Here is a 17727-nt window from a genome sequence, read left to right as displayed (position 1 = left end):
GGCACATGGATACATACGTAACAAACCTGCACATTGTGCACATGTACCCTAAAACCTAAAGTATAATAATAATAAAAAAAAGAAATCTATTACCTAAAAATATATATATATTATTATTATTATTATTTTGAGACAGGATCTGGCTCTGTTGCCCAGGCTTGAGAACTATGGTGTGATCTTAGCTCACTGTAGTCTCGACCTCCTGGGCCCAAGCAGTCCTCCCACTTCAGCCTCCTGAGTAGCTGGGACCACAAGTGCACACCACCACACTCGGCTAACTTTTTTTTTTTTTTTTTAGAGAGAGAGAAGGTCTCACTCTTGCATTAATTAGTATGTGTATTTATTACAATTGATGAATGAATATTGATACATTATTATTAACTGAAGTTTATAGTTTACATTAGGGTTCACTCTTTCTGTGATATAGTTCTATGGATTTTAATGAATGTATAATGTCATATGTCTATCATTACAGTATGATAGAGTAGTTTCACTGTCCTAAAAATCCTCTGTGCTCTGCCAGTTCATACCTTCCTCCCCACCAACTACTGATCTTCTTACTGTCTCTATAGTTTTGCCCTATCTAGAATGTCCTATAGTTGGAATCATACAGTATGTAGCCATTTCAGGCTGGCTTCTTTCACTTAGCTATATGCCTTTAAGATTCCTCTACGTCTTTTCATGGCTTGATAGCTCATTTCTTTTTAGTACTGAGTAATATTCCATTGTATAGAATATTTATTTTACCTGCTGAAAGGCATCTTGTTTGCTTCCAAGTTTTGGCAATTATAAATAAAACTTCTGTAAACATTCATGTACAGATTTTTGTGTGGACATGTTTTCAACTCCTTTAGTTAAATACCGAGGGGTGCAATTGCTTGATTATACAGTAAGAGATATTTAGCTTTATTAAAAAACTGCAGAACTGTCTTCCAAAGTGACTGTACCATTTTGCTTTCATATCAGCAGTGAATGAGAGTTTCTGTTGCTCCACATTCTCACCAGTATTTGGTGTTGTCAGTGTTCTGGATTTGAGCTCTTCTAATAGGTTGTGTAGTGGCATCTTATTGTTTTAATTTGTAATTCTCTAATGACATATAACGTTGAGAATCTTTTCATGTGCCACCTGTTTGTCTTCTTTGGTGAGATGTCTGTTGAGATCTTTCAACCATTTTTAAATTGGGTTGTTATTTTCATATTGAGTTTGAAGAGTTCTTTATGTATTTTGGATGCAAGTTCTTTATCAGATACATGTTACAAATATGTTCTTCCAGTTTGTACCTTGTCTTTTCTTCCACATAAGACCTCTGTGTTGGGTTGGGCACAGTGGCCCACACTTGTATTCCCAGAGATCAGGAGGCTGAGGTGGGAGGACAGCTTGAGGCCAGGAGTTTGAGACCAACCTGGGCAACATTGTGAGATCCCATCTCTAAAAAAAATTTTTAAATTAGCTGTTTGCGGTGGTGTGCACCTGTAGTCATATTAGCTACTCAGGAGGCTGAAGCGGGAAGATAGCTTGAGCCTTGGAGTTCAAGGTTATAGTGAGCTATGATTGCAGCAATACACTCTGGCCTGGCTGACAGAGAGTGAGACCGTGTCTCTAAATATGTGTGTGTGTGGGTGTGTGTATATATATATGAATTTTCAGAGGAGGGAATTGAGGCCCCCAAAATTGTGTGATTTGCTAAAAATTTCATGATTAGTCAACGGCAGAACCAGAACTGGACCCAGAGTACATGATTTTTCTGTGCAACCTGTCCTACCTTGAAGAAAAATCACTAAGATCCCCTGCTGGCTGAAGAACTGTGTATTAGAATCTTCTATCTTTAAAGTATGGCCCTTGCTTTCGTCATCCCTGTTTAGGGCAGAAGAGATGAAAGTCTGAAAGTGGATGAGCATCTGGCCAAAAAAGATGCCCAGGTCAGTAACAAAGCGGGAAAACATTTCCTTTACCTATTCTCCTGTGTGGCTGCCTTCGCATTTATGTGAAAAGGGAGAAAAATAACAGCAACGGGGGTTTTTCTTTTTTTTTTTTCCTGTTTGAAAGAGAAGCCTGAAGCTTGGGGATCCAAACCCTAACTTTTTGCCTGCCCCAGTGGTAGTTATCATTCTCCTTGGCTCCTGCCAGCCCAATTTTTGATTTCTAGTCTCCTGAAAGTGAGAGACTTAGATAATAGATGATTGCACTGACCTCTGAAATACAACTCTCATTCTCATGTCACCTCTCAAAAAAAGAAAATAATTGTGTCTCTAATAACATTCTCTTGTGAATAGATTCTCTATAAAGCTGGTGAGAACAGATGGGGCACGGATGAAGACAAATTCACTGAGATCCTGTGTTTAAGGAGCTTTCCTCAACTAAAACTAAGTACAAACTCACATTGCAATCCTTTGTGTTGCATGTTGTTTTTACAAATGTTTCTGCATTTAGTATATAAAGATCTAGAAAAACGAAGTTTAAAATTGCTAAGTCTCTTCCGGTTTATTTATCCACACTTCAGGAAACAAAATGGGCAAGCTGTATTCTAACTCCAGGAAGTACTGACACTACACTTTTGTTTTTCCATAGAGGCTGAGTAGATTACCTAGTGAGTACCAGGTAATAGATGGGGGAGGGAGGTGGCAGGAAGAAGAAAAGAGGCCACCGTCTAGGGTGAGAGTAGAAGGACTTGTTCCTGTGGGATGGAGAAGCCCAACTGCTTCCACTCCACTTAACTGTTCTCCCTAGTTATCCACTTCCGGAAAAGCCAGACACTGCAGGTGAGTCTCTGTTGACACATCAATACTGATTAACCTTCAGCTATTTCTGATATGAAGGTAAGTGGTAGAATGGATCAACTCTTATCATCAGACCAGCTATTACATGGCATTGTGGGCACCCACCCTCTCTCTCATGGCATCTCCTAGAGCTGTTCTGGAAGCAACAACACCTAGAAAACTAAACCTCCATTTACTGTGAACATGTTCTGACTGTGGCTTCCAGATGCTAGTTTACAGAACAACCACACAGCAAGACCAAACTCATGCTGAGTTGACGGAACAATGAGTAAACGTAGGATATTACTGTGACTTTGAAATTCTGAAATTGTTCTTTCTTAACTTGTGCATTAAAATCACATTTATTTTATAAAATAATGACAACAGTATGTGATAGTTACTTTATTCATGTCTTTGTTTGAAAAACAAAACCAGATAACCCTAGGTCTCTCTTCAAAATTTCTTTTTTTAAAAATTTATTGGGGAAAAATGTACTGGATTACAAAATATGCCTGTATGCTTGGTGACATATGTACAGGTTTTGCTTGGGGCAAATACTGATCAAGAAATTCAAATGCCTTCTGGGAGGTGTGAAGTAGGCCATGTCGCCTTAGGAAATGATTTATTCAGCACAAGGAAGTCTTCAGAATTAAGATTTCTTTACCAGAGAAAACATATTTGACTAGTGATTATAGTATCATTTTCCAGGTGCTGCTATAAATAAAATTTAAAATAGCCCAACTTACTAGATAAGTTATTTATTATTTAACTGTTTAGGCTATTTAAAATGCTTACTGCTTGAGAGAAGGGGAAAGAGAAAGAGAGATCATTGAAGAAAATTATCTAGGGAGTTTGGGTTTTATTGTAGATGATTTCCTTAAAAAGGAACAAAATAAAAACAAAATCTTCTGTGCCTAAATTTTCATGGTTTAAAGAGGGGTTTTTTTAGCTTGCTACTTGATCTTCTGCATATCAAATAAAAAACTAGAATATATTCAAATGTGCTCAACTACGTTGCTTTAAATAATTTTGTGGTGCTTCTTTTTAGCATTTGATGAATACAGAAATATCAGCCAAAAGGACATTGTGGACAGCATAAAAGGAGAATTATCTGGGCATTTTGAAGACTTACTGTTGGCCATAGGTAAGCCTTCGAGTGCTGGTAAACTAAGTTACTTTGTGCTTGTTTTAACTCAGTGCCAAGGCCTGCTCCTTTTGGGCAAGAATCCTGACTGATCCATCTTTTTATGCTCCCTACGGCCCCCATCATGGTCCAGGATACACACAGTACACTCAACAAATGTTAAATGAATGCATGAAGAAGTTTTTTTTGAAGTCTTTTTTCCTTTTGTTTTTTGAAACAGGATCTCACTCTGTCACCCAGGCTGGAGTGCAGTGGTGTGATCTCAGCTCACTGCAGCCTCAACCTCCTGAGCTTAAGCAGTCCTCCCACCTCAGCCTCCCAAGTAGCTGAGACTACATGCATGTACCACCTGGCCCAGCTAATTTTGTATTTTTTGTAGAGATGGGGTTTCACCATGTTGCCCAGGCTGGTCATGAACTCCTAAGCTCAAGCAATCCATCCACCTCAGCCTCCCAAAGTGTTGGGATTATAGGTGTGAGCTACCATATCCAGCCATCTTTTTAAATCTTACTTTGCTTTTTAAATTTGTATTTGTCTTGGAACTATGTTTAGCTTGTAGACTTCTTGAGAGCTGAAATATTTTATTTCTACTGGCTTTTTTATTGAGCTTTGTTGAAAACTGAGACATAGGCAAGGCACAGTGGCATGCACCGTAGTCTTACCTACTTGGAAGGCTGAGGTGGAAGGATTGTTGGAGCCCAGGAGTTCAAGGCCAGTTTGGGCAACATAGCAAGATCTTGTCTCTTTAAAAAAAAACCACACACACACACACACACACACACGCACGCACACGCCACTAAGGCCTAAGCCAGTTTGATAATCCACCGTATTTGGTTATTTATGAAAGACATCAGTGGCTTTTCTTTTCTTTCTTTCTTTTTTTTTTTTTTCTTTCGAGATGGAGTCTCACTCTGTTGCCCAGACTAGAGTGCAGTGGCACAATCTCAGCTCATTGTTGACTCTGAATTGTTAAAAGATAGGCAGAGGAGGCTAAGAAAGGGAAAACTTTCTTCTTCAATTAAAAAAGTAGAATTGAGATCAGTCTTCATAATTAGTTCTCAGACTGTTCCAGTAGTAATGATACAACTGGTTAATTTTTTTTTCCATTTAACATTGTTAACCTTTTTTTCTTTTTTTTTTTTTGTGACGGAGTCTCGCTCTGTTGCCCAAGCTGGTGTGCAGTGGCGCAATCTCAGGTCACTGCAACCTCTGCCTTCCGGGTTCAAGCAATTCTTGTGCCTCAGCCTCCCAAGTAGCTGGGATTACAGGCACATGCCACTATGCCTTGCTAATGTTTGTATTTTTAGTAGAGACAGGGTTTCACCGTGTTGGCCAGGCTGGTCTCAAACTCCTGACCTCAAGTCATCCGCCCACCTCCGCCTCCCAAAGTGCTGGGATTACAGGCTTGAGCCACCACCCTGGCCTATATTGTTAATCTTTATATTAATTTTGCTTGCTGTTTTTCATTTGGTGTTCTTGTTAAGCCAAAATGTTTGAAAAACTTTATTGAGATGTACAAACTCTCATTCATTGAGCTAAGGTGCATTCTTGGAAACATATCATTGAATTATGTATTACATTTGGGCTATAATGCACATTATTTTGTCATGTAAAAAAAGACCTTATAATTCAACTGAAGTTCAAAATATGTCACACTTCCATTTTCTGTTTCAGTCTACCATTGGAATAAACCAGTTTATAAAATTTTTTATTGAGATATAACTTACATACCATAAAATTCACCCATTCAAAGTGTGCAATTCAATGCTTTTTAATATAGTCACAAGGTTTTGCAACCATCACCACAACCTAAGTTTAGGACATTTTAATCAGCCCCATAAGAAACCCTGTAACTGTTGACAGTCAGTCTCCAATCCTCCCCACCCCCTGGCTCCTATAATCATTAATCTACTTTCTGTCTCTATAGATTTGCCTACTCTGCATATTTCATACACAAGGAATCCAATACAATGGTCAACACATAGTTTTTGACATGAAAAACGATCTGAGCTGTGTCATCTTAGAATCGTGCAATAGGAGCATACTAGCTGCCAAATAAAAACAAATCCAGACTTAAGTAAGGAGAGGCTTTATTCAGTAGAACTAGTTCAATAGAGAGAACATGTTGATTTCAGAAACATGCAAGACTGGGCTGGGCGTGGTGGCTGACGCATGTAATCCCATCACTTTGAGAGGCTGAGGCAGGAGGATCACTTAAGGCCAGGAGTTCAAGACCAGCCTGGGCAACATAGTGAGAGCAACATTCTGAGACTGTTCCAGTGGCAATGATAGAACTGGTTAATTTTTTTTTTCCATTTTATATTGTTAATCTTTATATTAAAGATTCTACAAAAAATAAAAAATTAGCTGGGTGGGTTGGTGCACACCTGTAGTCCTAGCTACTCAAGGGGCTGAAGTGGGAGGAGGGCTTGAGTCCAGGAGGTCGAGGCTCCAGTGAGCCATGTTGGTGCCACTACACCAGAGCCTGAGTGACAAAAGTGAGATCCCATCTCTAAAAGACGGGGAAAAATGTACAAAAGTTTAAAAATCCAACAGAAAAGTCTTAGCAGCAACTTTTAATGTTGGGCAATTATGAGGGCATGATCACTGGGGATTGACAGGAAACACATCTGGCGGTGGACAGCTGGACTCTCAAGATAAGCTGCAACAGAGGCATGTGCTGCATTTTAGGGCTTGCTCAGGACTGAGGACACGCCAGAGTTCAGGAACCTGTGGGAGGAGAGAGGCCTGATGAAAGTGTGGTCAAGACAATGAAGAGGGTAGGGAATGGGCAATTATGAATTCTTGATCACAGTAATTAACTCTAACGGACTCCCAAGCTTCCCTGTCTATGGTGCTGGGTGGTAAAGCCTCCTTCCCACTGAAACATACTGCCACCTTCCAGAACTTTCAGATATGAAGAACAAATCTAGTAGGTAAGAACATAAAGCAGAAGGCAAGCTAAAGGGAAGAAAGGATCATGAAAAGAAGGGATTGTACAAATCTAGTTGGCAGGGAGGTGACTGGAAAGCTTAATAGGATGAAAGTGGGCATCATTATTTTTTATCAAGCTATTATGGCTTACTTGATGTGAGTTTTACTAGTTTAAATGGTTAGTTTCTTGTCAGAGAACTTCATGTAACAGTTTTATTCTAAATGCTGTGTTTGGGTTTCTAATACATTTCTCCTTCTATTTCCCTTAAATCACTTACAAAAGCCAAAAGTCTTTTAGCTTTCCTTAAGAGAGTCTATAAGCCACGATGAGAAAGTCACTTATACTTGTTCTGAGCTCCAAAATTCATTATAAAATCCATTCACTTTTGGTTGGATTCCTACCTGGAGATCAGATTTAAGATTATAAAAATAATTGTGTTGCTGTAAATAGGTTTCTTCCCTACAGACTTTTCTATTCCTATTTTCTTTTTATTTAAAAGATAATTTACTCTTGCGTTTTTGTCAGTTTCCTTTTTCTTGTTTTTTTTTTTTTTTTTTTTTTTTTTTGAGACGGAGTCTCGCTCTGTCGCCCAGGCTGGAGTGCAGTGGTGCAATCTCAGCTCACTGCAAGCTCCGCCTCCCGGGTTCACACCATTCTCCTGCCTCAGCCTCTCCGAGTAGCTGGGACTACAGGCGCCCGCCACCACGCCCGGCTAATTTTTTGTATTTTTAGTAGAGACGGGGTTTCACCGTGGTCTCGATCTCCTGACCTCGTGATCCGCCCGCCTCGGCCTCCCAAAGTGCTGGGATTACAAGCGTGAGCCACCGCGCCCGGCTTCTTGTTTTATTTCTGCTTTACTTGTTATTTCAAAATAAAGAATTGAAAGATTGTATTTTTTTTTTAAGGCAACTGAATTTAGATGACAGGTACTTGTTCTAATGGAGTCACTCTAACCAGCCTATAAATTCTAATCCAGTCATTTAAAAGAAAATTCTTTCCATGGGAAAAATTGCTTTTAGATGGAACTCCAGTGCCCCTTCGTGCCTAATGAGTTATTTGGAGCAACATCGCTGCAGTTGGCAGGCTCAAGTTGTTAATCAGTAGCCCGAGATGTTAGTAGCTGAGCAGTGTCGCACCCTAGGGAGTTATCAGTGAAAGCGTAGGTGTTCAGTGTGTCTGGGATCCAGAGATGAGTCAGTCGCTGTGGGAGTTTCTTTGGCAGGTAATTTTATTTTCCCCGTGGCTGGAGATAATTACTGTGCTAAAGTTCTGTGCAAATATGATATTAGAAGGCTTTGAAAATCAGGGTACGCAGCCTTTCTTTCATTCCAAGTAAAAGCCAGTTGTGGGGAGGGGGTAGAATGGTATGACAGTCCAAAGAATCTTTTTAAAAATCATATTACTTACTATAGATTAACCCAATTTCTATTCCGTGAAGCTGAACATTACTTTGCTTTTTATTACAGTTCATTGTGTGAGGAACACGCCGGCCTTTTTAGCCGAAAGACTGCATCGAGCCTTGAAGGTTGGTCTGGAAAGTTCATGTGCATTCTTAGGGTCCCTTAATTCCCTTGGGGAAGTATGCAAATAGTAGAACAAATATTTAAAAATTAGTTATTTTAATGTAATTTAAACATTTTAAGATAAATTATATTACAGCAAATCAAGGTATGATACAATACACTCTTTACACAGACACCTGATTTTCTGTTCAAAATAAACAGACCTGGGTTTGTGAAATAATTTTTTTTCTAAGTAGGTATAACTTGATTTCTATTTAACTAAAACATTCTCATTTTCTCTAATATGACGAGTTTAAGTAAATGCTAATATTCCACTTGTATGAAAGATGAAAATTCATGTATAATATTAAATGTTAAAAGTTCATCCTCTATTTTAAATAGAAAATGAGAAGGCAGGCCGAGCGCGGTGGCTCACGCCTGTAATCCTAGCACTTTAGGAGGCCCAGGTGGGTGGATCACAAGGTCAGGAGTTCAAGACCAGCCTAGCCAACATGATGAAACCCCATCTCTACTAAAAATACAAAAATTAGCCGAGCGTGGTGACAGATGCACTGTAATCCCAGCTACTCGGGAGGCTGAGGCAGAGAATTGCTTGAATCCAGGAGACAGAGGTTGCAGTGAGCCTAGATTACGCCACTGCACTCCAGTCTGGGTGACAGAGTGAGACTCTGTCTCAAAAAAACAAAAAAGCAAAAAAAAAGAAAATGAGAAGGTAAAAATATGTAGCTAATTTGTCTACTGATTTGTCTCATAGGTTAATAGTATTCTAGTCCATATAGAGATAGGTACAGAGAAGTATTGACCACATTATTTTCACTACTTCACAGTAAATGCAGGCAGTAAAACTTGTTTTAGAATGCCAAACCTCAAACTTGAGACCCAGTAGATCCTGTGGCCTCTCAAGCTGCCTTGCTTAAAATAAACCAAGCTGAGTTGGCAGCCTTTAATGATGCTGTAACCCTGTGTTTGCTTGTCTGTCTTTACTGCCAGATGGTGAGCTCCATGAGTACAGGCTCTTGTTTATCCTCAGACCCTAGGCCAGGGCCTCGTGCACAGAAGATGCTTACCTCGATCTCTTTACCAGCCATTTTCTGTAGTCCCACATGTACCTTCAAAGTTATATCCTAAGTGAACACATCCTTTCCTTCAGCTCACCCAGCCCCAAATCTGCTCCTCTTTCCCTGTTCAATCATCCCAGAGAATGGCCCCAACAGGAATTTGCCCAACTCTCTGAAGTCGTACCGTTCCTCCCCAGCCTTCTTGACTATGCCTCAGCCACTCCAGGCTTCTTTCCATTCCTCAACTGTGGCAAGTCTATTCTCACATCACAGTCTTTGCATCCATTCCTTCTGTGGAACGCTTATCCTCTAGATCTTTACCTAGCTGACTCCTTCTCATCTTTCAGGTCTCAGCTCTCCTCCTGAGAGAGGTCTCCCCTAACTGTACCAGGCCAATTGGTTCCCTTTCAGTCACTCTCCATGCCATTTCCAGCTTTATTTTCTTCATATTTCTGATCACTATTTACTTAAGCAATAGTTAATTTGCTTTACGGTCTGTCTTCATCTACTAGAACATAAGCTCCATGCAGACAGAGATGTAATCTGTTCTGTTCACTGCCATATGCACAGCACATGGAATAATGCCTGGCTATAGTCAATGCTCATAAGCATTTGCTGGATGAATTACATAGATGAATGGAATATCATTTAGTATGTTGGCCATCATTAGGTCAAAATCCACCTAACTGCTCAGCTAGAAATTTTACACTATCTCTCTTTTTCATTATCCTGCAGTGATACGTCATTATGTTTTGTCAATCCATTTACATAAGCAACTCTCAAATCTTCCCATTTTCTCCATCCCTACTGCCTTTATTCTAGGGATGGCCATCATCATCTCTTTCCTTAATTACTCAGTCTCCTCAAGATGAGTCTCAAAGCCTCTAGTCTTAACTCCCTTATCTTCATTCTACTCCTACCTTGCAATCTGTTTCTCATGCTGCAGTCAAAGTGATTTTCTGAAACCACAAATTTGATCTGATCTCAACATTCTCATGTTTAAAATATTACAGTAGCTCTCCACACTTAGGATAAAGTCAGAATTTCATTTCATGGTTAACAAGGTCTGGCCTTTCCAGACACATTTCTTGTTATCCCTCTTTGTTACTTACATATCCTTGAACGTGGCATTCTTTCTTGCCCTAAACCTTCACACCTGCTATTTCCTCTATAGGAACTTTCTCTCCTCCCTACATGAACCTACTCCTTCCCCTTGTTGACTGTTTAGTCCTCGCTTAAATGTCACTTTCTCAGACTTTTCCTAATCCCTAGTCTTTCTTAGGCCCCCTGAAGTATGCTCCCATGGTACCCAATATTTTCAACATGTCAGACTGTTTTGCAATGGCTTACTTTCTTGCCTGTATTCTTTACAAAATTGCAAGCTTAACACGGGTATCTCATCTCTGCTTTGCAGCATTTAGCATGATGCTGGCACAGAGTAGGTGCTCAACAAATATTGCTTGAATAATGAATGATGAGTTTGATAATAAATGAAAAAGAATCACTATAGTTGAATATTTTGCACACCATTATCTGATTCTTATAGATATAGATCTCTATGTTGCTTTGTGACCAATGACATTTGTATTGTGAACACCTGCATTTCTTAACAGGGTATCGGAACTGATGAGTTTACTCTGAACCGAATAATGGTGTCCAGATCAGAAATTGACCTTTTGGACATTCGAACAGAGTTCAAGAAGCATTATGGCTATTCCCTATATTCAGCAATTAAAGTAAGTCTACTTTTAAAAATAGCAAAACATATTTTGCCCTTCTCTACCCACCTCCTTACTCTTATATGCCTTAAAATATAAAGATACATGACTTAGATTTCTCTCTCCTTGTCAATGCATAAATGTGTTGTCTGAGCTTAAAATAGTAGCAGCAAAATGTCCCTGATTTTCAGCTCTAAAATCCCAGGCATATAATAGACACTCAATATTTTTTTAGATGTACTAGCCACTAATTTTTCTTCTTTTGTGAATTACATATGCAAGTTGTTTACCTGTTTTTATATTGTACTGTTTTTATTTATTTCAGTCTTTATGACAATATAAGGTAAGAAAAGAAAAATACTTATTTTAAATTTCCTCTCTGTTTTACATGAGATAGCATGGTTCTGCAGCTTAGAGTGCTTTTCATTTCAGTATATAGGAAACTTTCTCATTTTATTTAACAGCTGTATATCATTCCATTGTTTGTATATTTGTACCCATCACAGCAAACAGAGGCTTCCAGTTTATTGCTATTACAAACAATGTTGTATAATTCATACACAACTTCATCAGGTACGAGTGTATCTTTGGGATGAATTCTCAGAAGTAGGATTGCTGAGACAGATATAAATGCATTTTAAATTTTGACAAATATTACCAATTGAATTCCATTTTGCAATTCCATGAGGAATGTATGAGTCCTTCTTTCTCCATAGCCTTGGCACAGAGGGTATTTTCAAACTTTTAGGTTTTTAAGACATTTTTTAGCAATGGGGTCTTGCTGTGTTGCCCAGGCTGAAGTGCAGTGGCTGTTCACAGGTGCGATCATAATACATTGTAGCCTAGAACTCCTGGGCTCAAGCAATCCTCCTGCCTTAGCCTCCAAGTAGCTGGGACTATAGGTAAACTTTTGGGTTTTCATAATCTGATAGGTGAGGAATTGTATCTCAGTGTAGTTGTAATATACATTTTTCTTAGTATAAGTGAGGCTGAATATATTTTCATGTTTTAAATAACATTTGTATTTCTCTTTCTGTGATCTGTCTTTTTACATTCTTTGTCCACATTCTTTTGGGTTTTTGTTCTTTTCGGTCAGTTTCTAAGACCTTTTTCACATAAGGTAGATTAGCCTTTTGTCTGGTCATATTTCCCCAGTCCATTCTTTGTCCTTTGACTTGGCCAAAAGTATTTTTTTCCAAGCAGAGGTTGCACACCTTATTTAATTAAATTTATCAATCTTTTATAGTATTTTAGTTTTTAAAAAATCTGGTCCCTTCTGTTTCTTTCATTCTGGATGAGAATCTTCCTAAAATGGGCTCCTTCCTTTCTCTTTTAAAGCATGAAACCCATTTTCATTGTTTTCAGATCTCAGTTGGTATATTATACATAGAAACTTCAAATAAATTACAAATTATTTGAATTAATAGGGCAGTAAGGCTGACAAAAATTGTACAAGACACTTCTGTACCTTAAGCTCATGGTTCAAAAGTCATAGTCCCAATAGGAAGATGGCAACTAGTTAGTGGAGAACTAAGGGGCTAGCCCCACACCTGCTCAGCAGCCTTCCATTGATTTACTTTTCTACCTCGGTGCTCCAGACCACATATGAAAGTCTCTAGTAAATGAGTGATAGAGAGTGTTAGTCCAAGCTGGTTCCCTGGAACAAAGTGGAAGCTGGGGTTGGTGAGTGGAGCAATCCACCGTCCTCGCCTCTAAGGCCACACTGACCAGGGGAAAAGATAGAGTCAGGGCTGCCTTCGCAGAGGACTTGCAGGCTATGCAGCCCTCTCCATCTCTTTGCTACTCCATCTACCCTTGAATATCTCGAGGAAATCAGCACTAGAGAGTGTTGGACCCAGGTGGACTCTCCAAGGTCTAAGCTGAGAGTTGGGGCATAGAAGCCGATCCAGGATGAAGAGGGAAGCAACAGCCAAGCAGAGAGTGTTTGCTCTGAGCGCTGAGGGCCCAAAACTGGGAATGGAGTCCATGCTGATTAGACACCCTAAGCTGTGGATCATTATGCACCATGCACATCCTGATCCTGGGTAGCAGCACCGTCTCTCAAGCCCCTACAAGGCTGGAGCCCTACCTCTGTGGGGGAGCTTACACCCAGCAATGTCCCCTGGGGACACCTGGCTTAGACTACATTCCAGTGTCCCTGTCAGCAGCTGGAGTCTTTGGTCCAACCTTTACTATGGCCCTACCCACAATAGCTACCCTTGAACAGGCACAAATATTAGCCTGGGTCTTTCTGCAGCTATCTTGGGAAGGTTCCTGCCTCTGACTTTACAAATGGCCTTTGAATGAATGAATGAATGAATGAACATCAATCAGTTAACTAGATTCAATCACTAAAATCTCTCTCTCTCTCTTTTTAATCAGAGTTTTTGTTTTTGCACTAAACTTTTACAGAAAGAGATGCTGAGATGCATGTATAAGTTGAAATCAGGAACTTACTCAAAAAGGCAATTCTCAGACTGTGCCTGGGGCTTAGCACAAATTGCATCAACTGCTCACACTCAATTCTATTTGAATCAGTCCTGACACATAACAATAGTTTCAATCATCAGAGGAAGATTCAATAACATTGACCATATTGTAGCTACTAAGGCAGAAAAATAGACTCACACATTTTCTAAAGATTGTCAGTAACAAGGTTGAGACATAAAGAGGGCTTTCAGTTCACCCTCAGCAAACCAGAAAATTAAATTAACAGTGGCTCTCCGTTCCGCAGTGGTCTGGGTAATTGAGGCTTATTGTATTGGAAAACATTTAAACTATTTGTAGTTTAATAGAAAAGAAAAATCCATCACTGAAAACTTCAGTTTGCAATTTGAAATAATACAAGATTTCTTTATTTCTACCACCGAACATATAATCTCATTACATTTTTGCCATTGATGATCAAGATCTTTTTATATAGTTGTTTTTGAAATTCATGGGATAGAGTTCCATTTTACATATCATCTCAGCCTGTCATCCTGCCTGCTTTCTTCCTTCCACCTATTGTTTAGACATTTCTTTGTCCATTGACACCTTTCTCGGGGGGGTGACTGGTGGGAAGGAGAAGGCAAGGAAGAACAGAGGTGAAAAACCAATGTGTACCGCTTATTACTTTATAAGAAGATATTATGAAAAATTTAGATGAAATTATATTTTTTGGTAGTTTTCCTTCGTCGACAAATTCTGTATTTATTTAATAAATAGCACAATTCCAAGCTTTTTATGGGAAAATATAGTAGCCACTCACAATGAACTCATAATCTATGTGGAGACTTGAGGTAGGTATAAAGAAACAATTAGAAGATAATAATTGAAACAACATACAATTAAATACTAGGTTGTTGAATATAGAGCTAGTACTATCGGAATTGAGAAGAAAAGAAGTTTGGGGTTAGAGAAATGGGTCTCGAGCCTGCCTTTCAGGTCACCAAGCAAGTGTTGAGTGTCTCCTATGGGCCGGGTGCTCTGCTGGAGCATTTACCTTTAGGACCCCAGATCAATAGGGTCCTAAAAGTAAATGCTCTAGAAACAGGTATGGGAAGAAGCAAGAGGGAGAGAAGTAATGAGGCATCTGTTTGATTAGAGGGTCTACCTTGGGGAATATTGAGAAATAAAATCCAAGTAGCAAGATGAGTTCAGTTGAAAGAGAGCTTTGAGATCAGCGAATTCATTCATTCAATTAAAAATATTTATCAAATGCATGTTATGTGCTAGTCTCAGGGTTACAATTATAAGCAAAGGGGGTGGGGTGGGGGAAGACATTTTCTGCCCTTATGGAATTACAACTTTGTTAAATGTAAAGGAAAGTGACATTGTGCTAAAAGATCCTATAACAGGGGGGCTTAACTTAGAGGAAAGGCTTCTATGAGAAAGTCATGATTCAGATCTGAAAAATAAGTAGATATTAATAAGGCAAAATGTATGCAGGTAAGGGAGGCAGTAGAACATTCTAATAAAAGAAATGACAAATGGAAAGGCCTCATGGTGGAGGAAGCATAATGAAAAATGAGGATGTGGGGGCCAGATCATGCAGGACCTTTTTGGCAATGTTTAAGGAATTTTGGCTTTAGCTTAAGAGTAAGGGGAAGCCATTGAAGAGTTCTGGGCATGAGCTCTTGAAGAGTTAGTATCAGGATCATGAAAAGATCCCTGTGAGATCTTCTTATTCTGGAGAATAAGAAGGGCTCAAAAGATATTTAGGAGTTGAAACTTAAGGGACTTGGTATATCTTGGTGTGAGGAAAGGAAGATAGCAAGGATGACACTCAAGTTCCTAACTTGGAGAACAGATAGTGGCGCCGTTCCTTGCAAGAGGATCAGGTTTTAGGTTTGTTTGGTTTTTTTTCCTTTTCTTTTTGGGGAGTGGGGGGAGGTTATGAGTTTGATTTTACATGTGTTGAGTTTGAGATGTCTTTGAGCCATGTAAGACATGTGGAGAGGTCAAGTAAGCCATTAGTGGTGTGAAATATACTTTGAGCTACTTGGATGTATTTTCTTGACTAACTGGTAGAATGCCTAATTGTTTACAACTCTGATCAGAGATGTCTAGAAGGAGCTCTTTTAATACAAAGCTGGAGCATTGTTGACTTGTCAGCTCTGCTATTGCAGAGCAAGACAGGAAAACCAATAGCATAAGAACTAAAATCTATAGAAAAACGAAGAATATTGAGTCATGTATTTTGTGAAACAGACAAATGAACAAGAAATAAAGAAAACAGAACAATATATATAAATGCCTATTGTGTCTTACTATGAAAGTAATGCTTAACTTCTTCACTAAATGAGCCTTCTCTGAGACTTCCTTTATATTACCACTTACTCTAATATTCACCCCAGTGACAGCCATTTCAAATGTGAAACTTAAGTGATAAGAAGAGCTCACTGGTTGGGTTGCCTCAAATAAAATAAAAATAATGTGAGCATCTTACACAATCCAGGTTGAAAGCCAAGTTTTACCTCCTGTGAAGTCTTTTGCGTTACAAACTTGGTATCTTTGCCCTTTAAGTCTCAACCTCACATAGTATCTTTTCTGGACAACAGTCTATTTTTGGTTGGCCTTGGGAAAAGGAACTGATAAACATATTCTTTAAAAATGTGGTTCATTTCACTTTCCTAAGTTAGGCGGTGTAGCAGGGTATTAAGGAGCCAGGATATAGGGATTTAAATACTGCTTTTGTCGCTTATTCTCGATAAGATTTGGGGCAAGTTTCCTAATCTGTTTTTCTCATTTTACTTATCTGTTAAATGGGGGATACGTATAGTACCTATTGCAGAGAGCTTTTAAAAGGGTTAAAGTAGTTAATACACATTAACCCTTTTGAATACCAAGTGTTTGATAAATATTATTAAAACTATAATCTGTTGAAGTTTTTTTTTGAAATAATATTATGTAAGTGATGCAATCTTATTTTATTAAACCCAAATTGAAATTTAACTGCAATATATCAGGAAGAATCTAAATATTACTTACTGTGAAGAAGATGCTGGTCAGAACGTAATTACACTCAGGTATGAATGAATGATGGAATTGCAGGTACGTTTTACTAAATGGTATAGCTCATGAGTCTCACACCCAAGTGAATTCCCTAGTGCTATAGGATTTGATTCATTTATGGTCTCCCATTATTTATACTGTATTTGTTCTTCATTGATTTTGTTCTTTGCAGTCAGATACTTCTGGAGACTATGAAATCACACTCTTAAAAATCTGTGGTGGAGATGACTGAACCAAGAAGATAATCTCCAAAGGTCCACGATGGGCTTTCCCAACAGCTCCACCTTACTTCTTCTCGTACTATTTAAGAGAACAAGCAAATGTAAACAGCAACTTGTGTTCCTAACAGGAATTTTCATTGTTCTATAACAACAACAACAAAAGTGATTATTATTTTAGAGCATCTCATTTATCATGTAGCAGCTCATAAATGAAATTTAAAATGGTATTAAGGATCTGCAAATACTATCCAACTTTTATTTCTGCTTACAAAGTAAGAATCTTTATAGTTCTAATCCATTAAATATAAAGCAAGATAATAAAAATTGTTGCTTTTGTTAAAAGTAATTTGTTTGCTTTCAGAGCTTGCCAACATTGTTTGATGCCTGGTGCCAACAACTAGTATTTTAAAACATGTTTCTGTATAGAAGCTGTTACTGCTTCAGTTTATCACCTTGCTAATCACACTTTTCTTTAAGAAAGGAATAAGATGAAGATGTATGTGACCCTGGCCTACCCTTTCTAGTTGTGATCAAGCTATAGGAGTGGTAATGCATGATAAGTTATTTCAGCTTTCAGAAAACATCTGCTGAAGGATTAATCTAACCACTTCCTGTCTGAATGGCAAGCATGAATTATGGTTGCTTCATGCTGAATACTACTTTCCCAGAATGGGCATTTAGAATCAAGCCTCTAAGGTTTCCTTTTCTCTTCAGTTGGCAAAACTATGCATTTAAAGAATCCATCATGCTATCTTTGAGTGAGACCTAATATGAAATACCTTGACTGATATGAAATAGATAAGGTAAAAAAAATTCCAGTTAGAGTTATTTTCCTGGACCAGAATAGAAATGATCGTACTGGCCATGTGCAGTGG

General features: G+C 38.7%; 1 protein-coding gene across 2 annotated transcripts in view; it reads left to right on the top strand.

The window, feature by feature from the left end:
• Positions 1–17358, top strand: part of ANXA3 (annexin A3) — a 59620-nt gene extending 42262 nt beyond the window's left edge. For both annotated transcript variants that reach the window (XM_055297230.2, XM_055297231.2), the window contains exons 8-13: positions 1864–1920; positions 2275–2368; positions 3806–3901; positions 8303–8361; positions 11031–11153; positions 16804–17358. In XM_055297230.2, the coding sequence (XP_055153205.1) occupies positions 1864–1920; positions 2275–2368; positions 3806–3901; positions 8303–8361; positions 11031–11153; positions 16804–16863 (489 nt within the window). In that variant the 3' untranslated portion in view covers positions 16864–17358. The remainder of the gene's footprint in view (positions 1–1863; positions 1921–2274; positions 2369–3805; positions 3902–8302; positions 8362–11030; positions 11154–16803) is intronic.
• Positions 17359–17727: the final 369 nt, after the last annotated feature.

The sequence above is a fragment of the Symphalangus syndactylus genome, chromosome 10, assembly GCF_028878055.3.
Source record: "Symphalangus syndactylus isolate Jambi chromosome 10, NHGRI_mSymSyn1-v2.1_pri, whole genome shotgun sequence".
Taxonomy (NCBI): Eukaryota; Metazoa; Chordata; class Mammalia; order Primates; family Hylobatidae; genus Symphalangus; species Symphalangus syndactylus.
The sequence above is the reverse complement of the archived record's forward strand: the minus strand, read 5'-3'. Positions and strand labels throughout refer to the sequence as shown.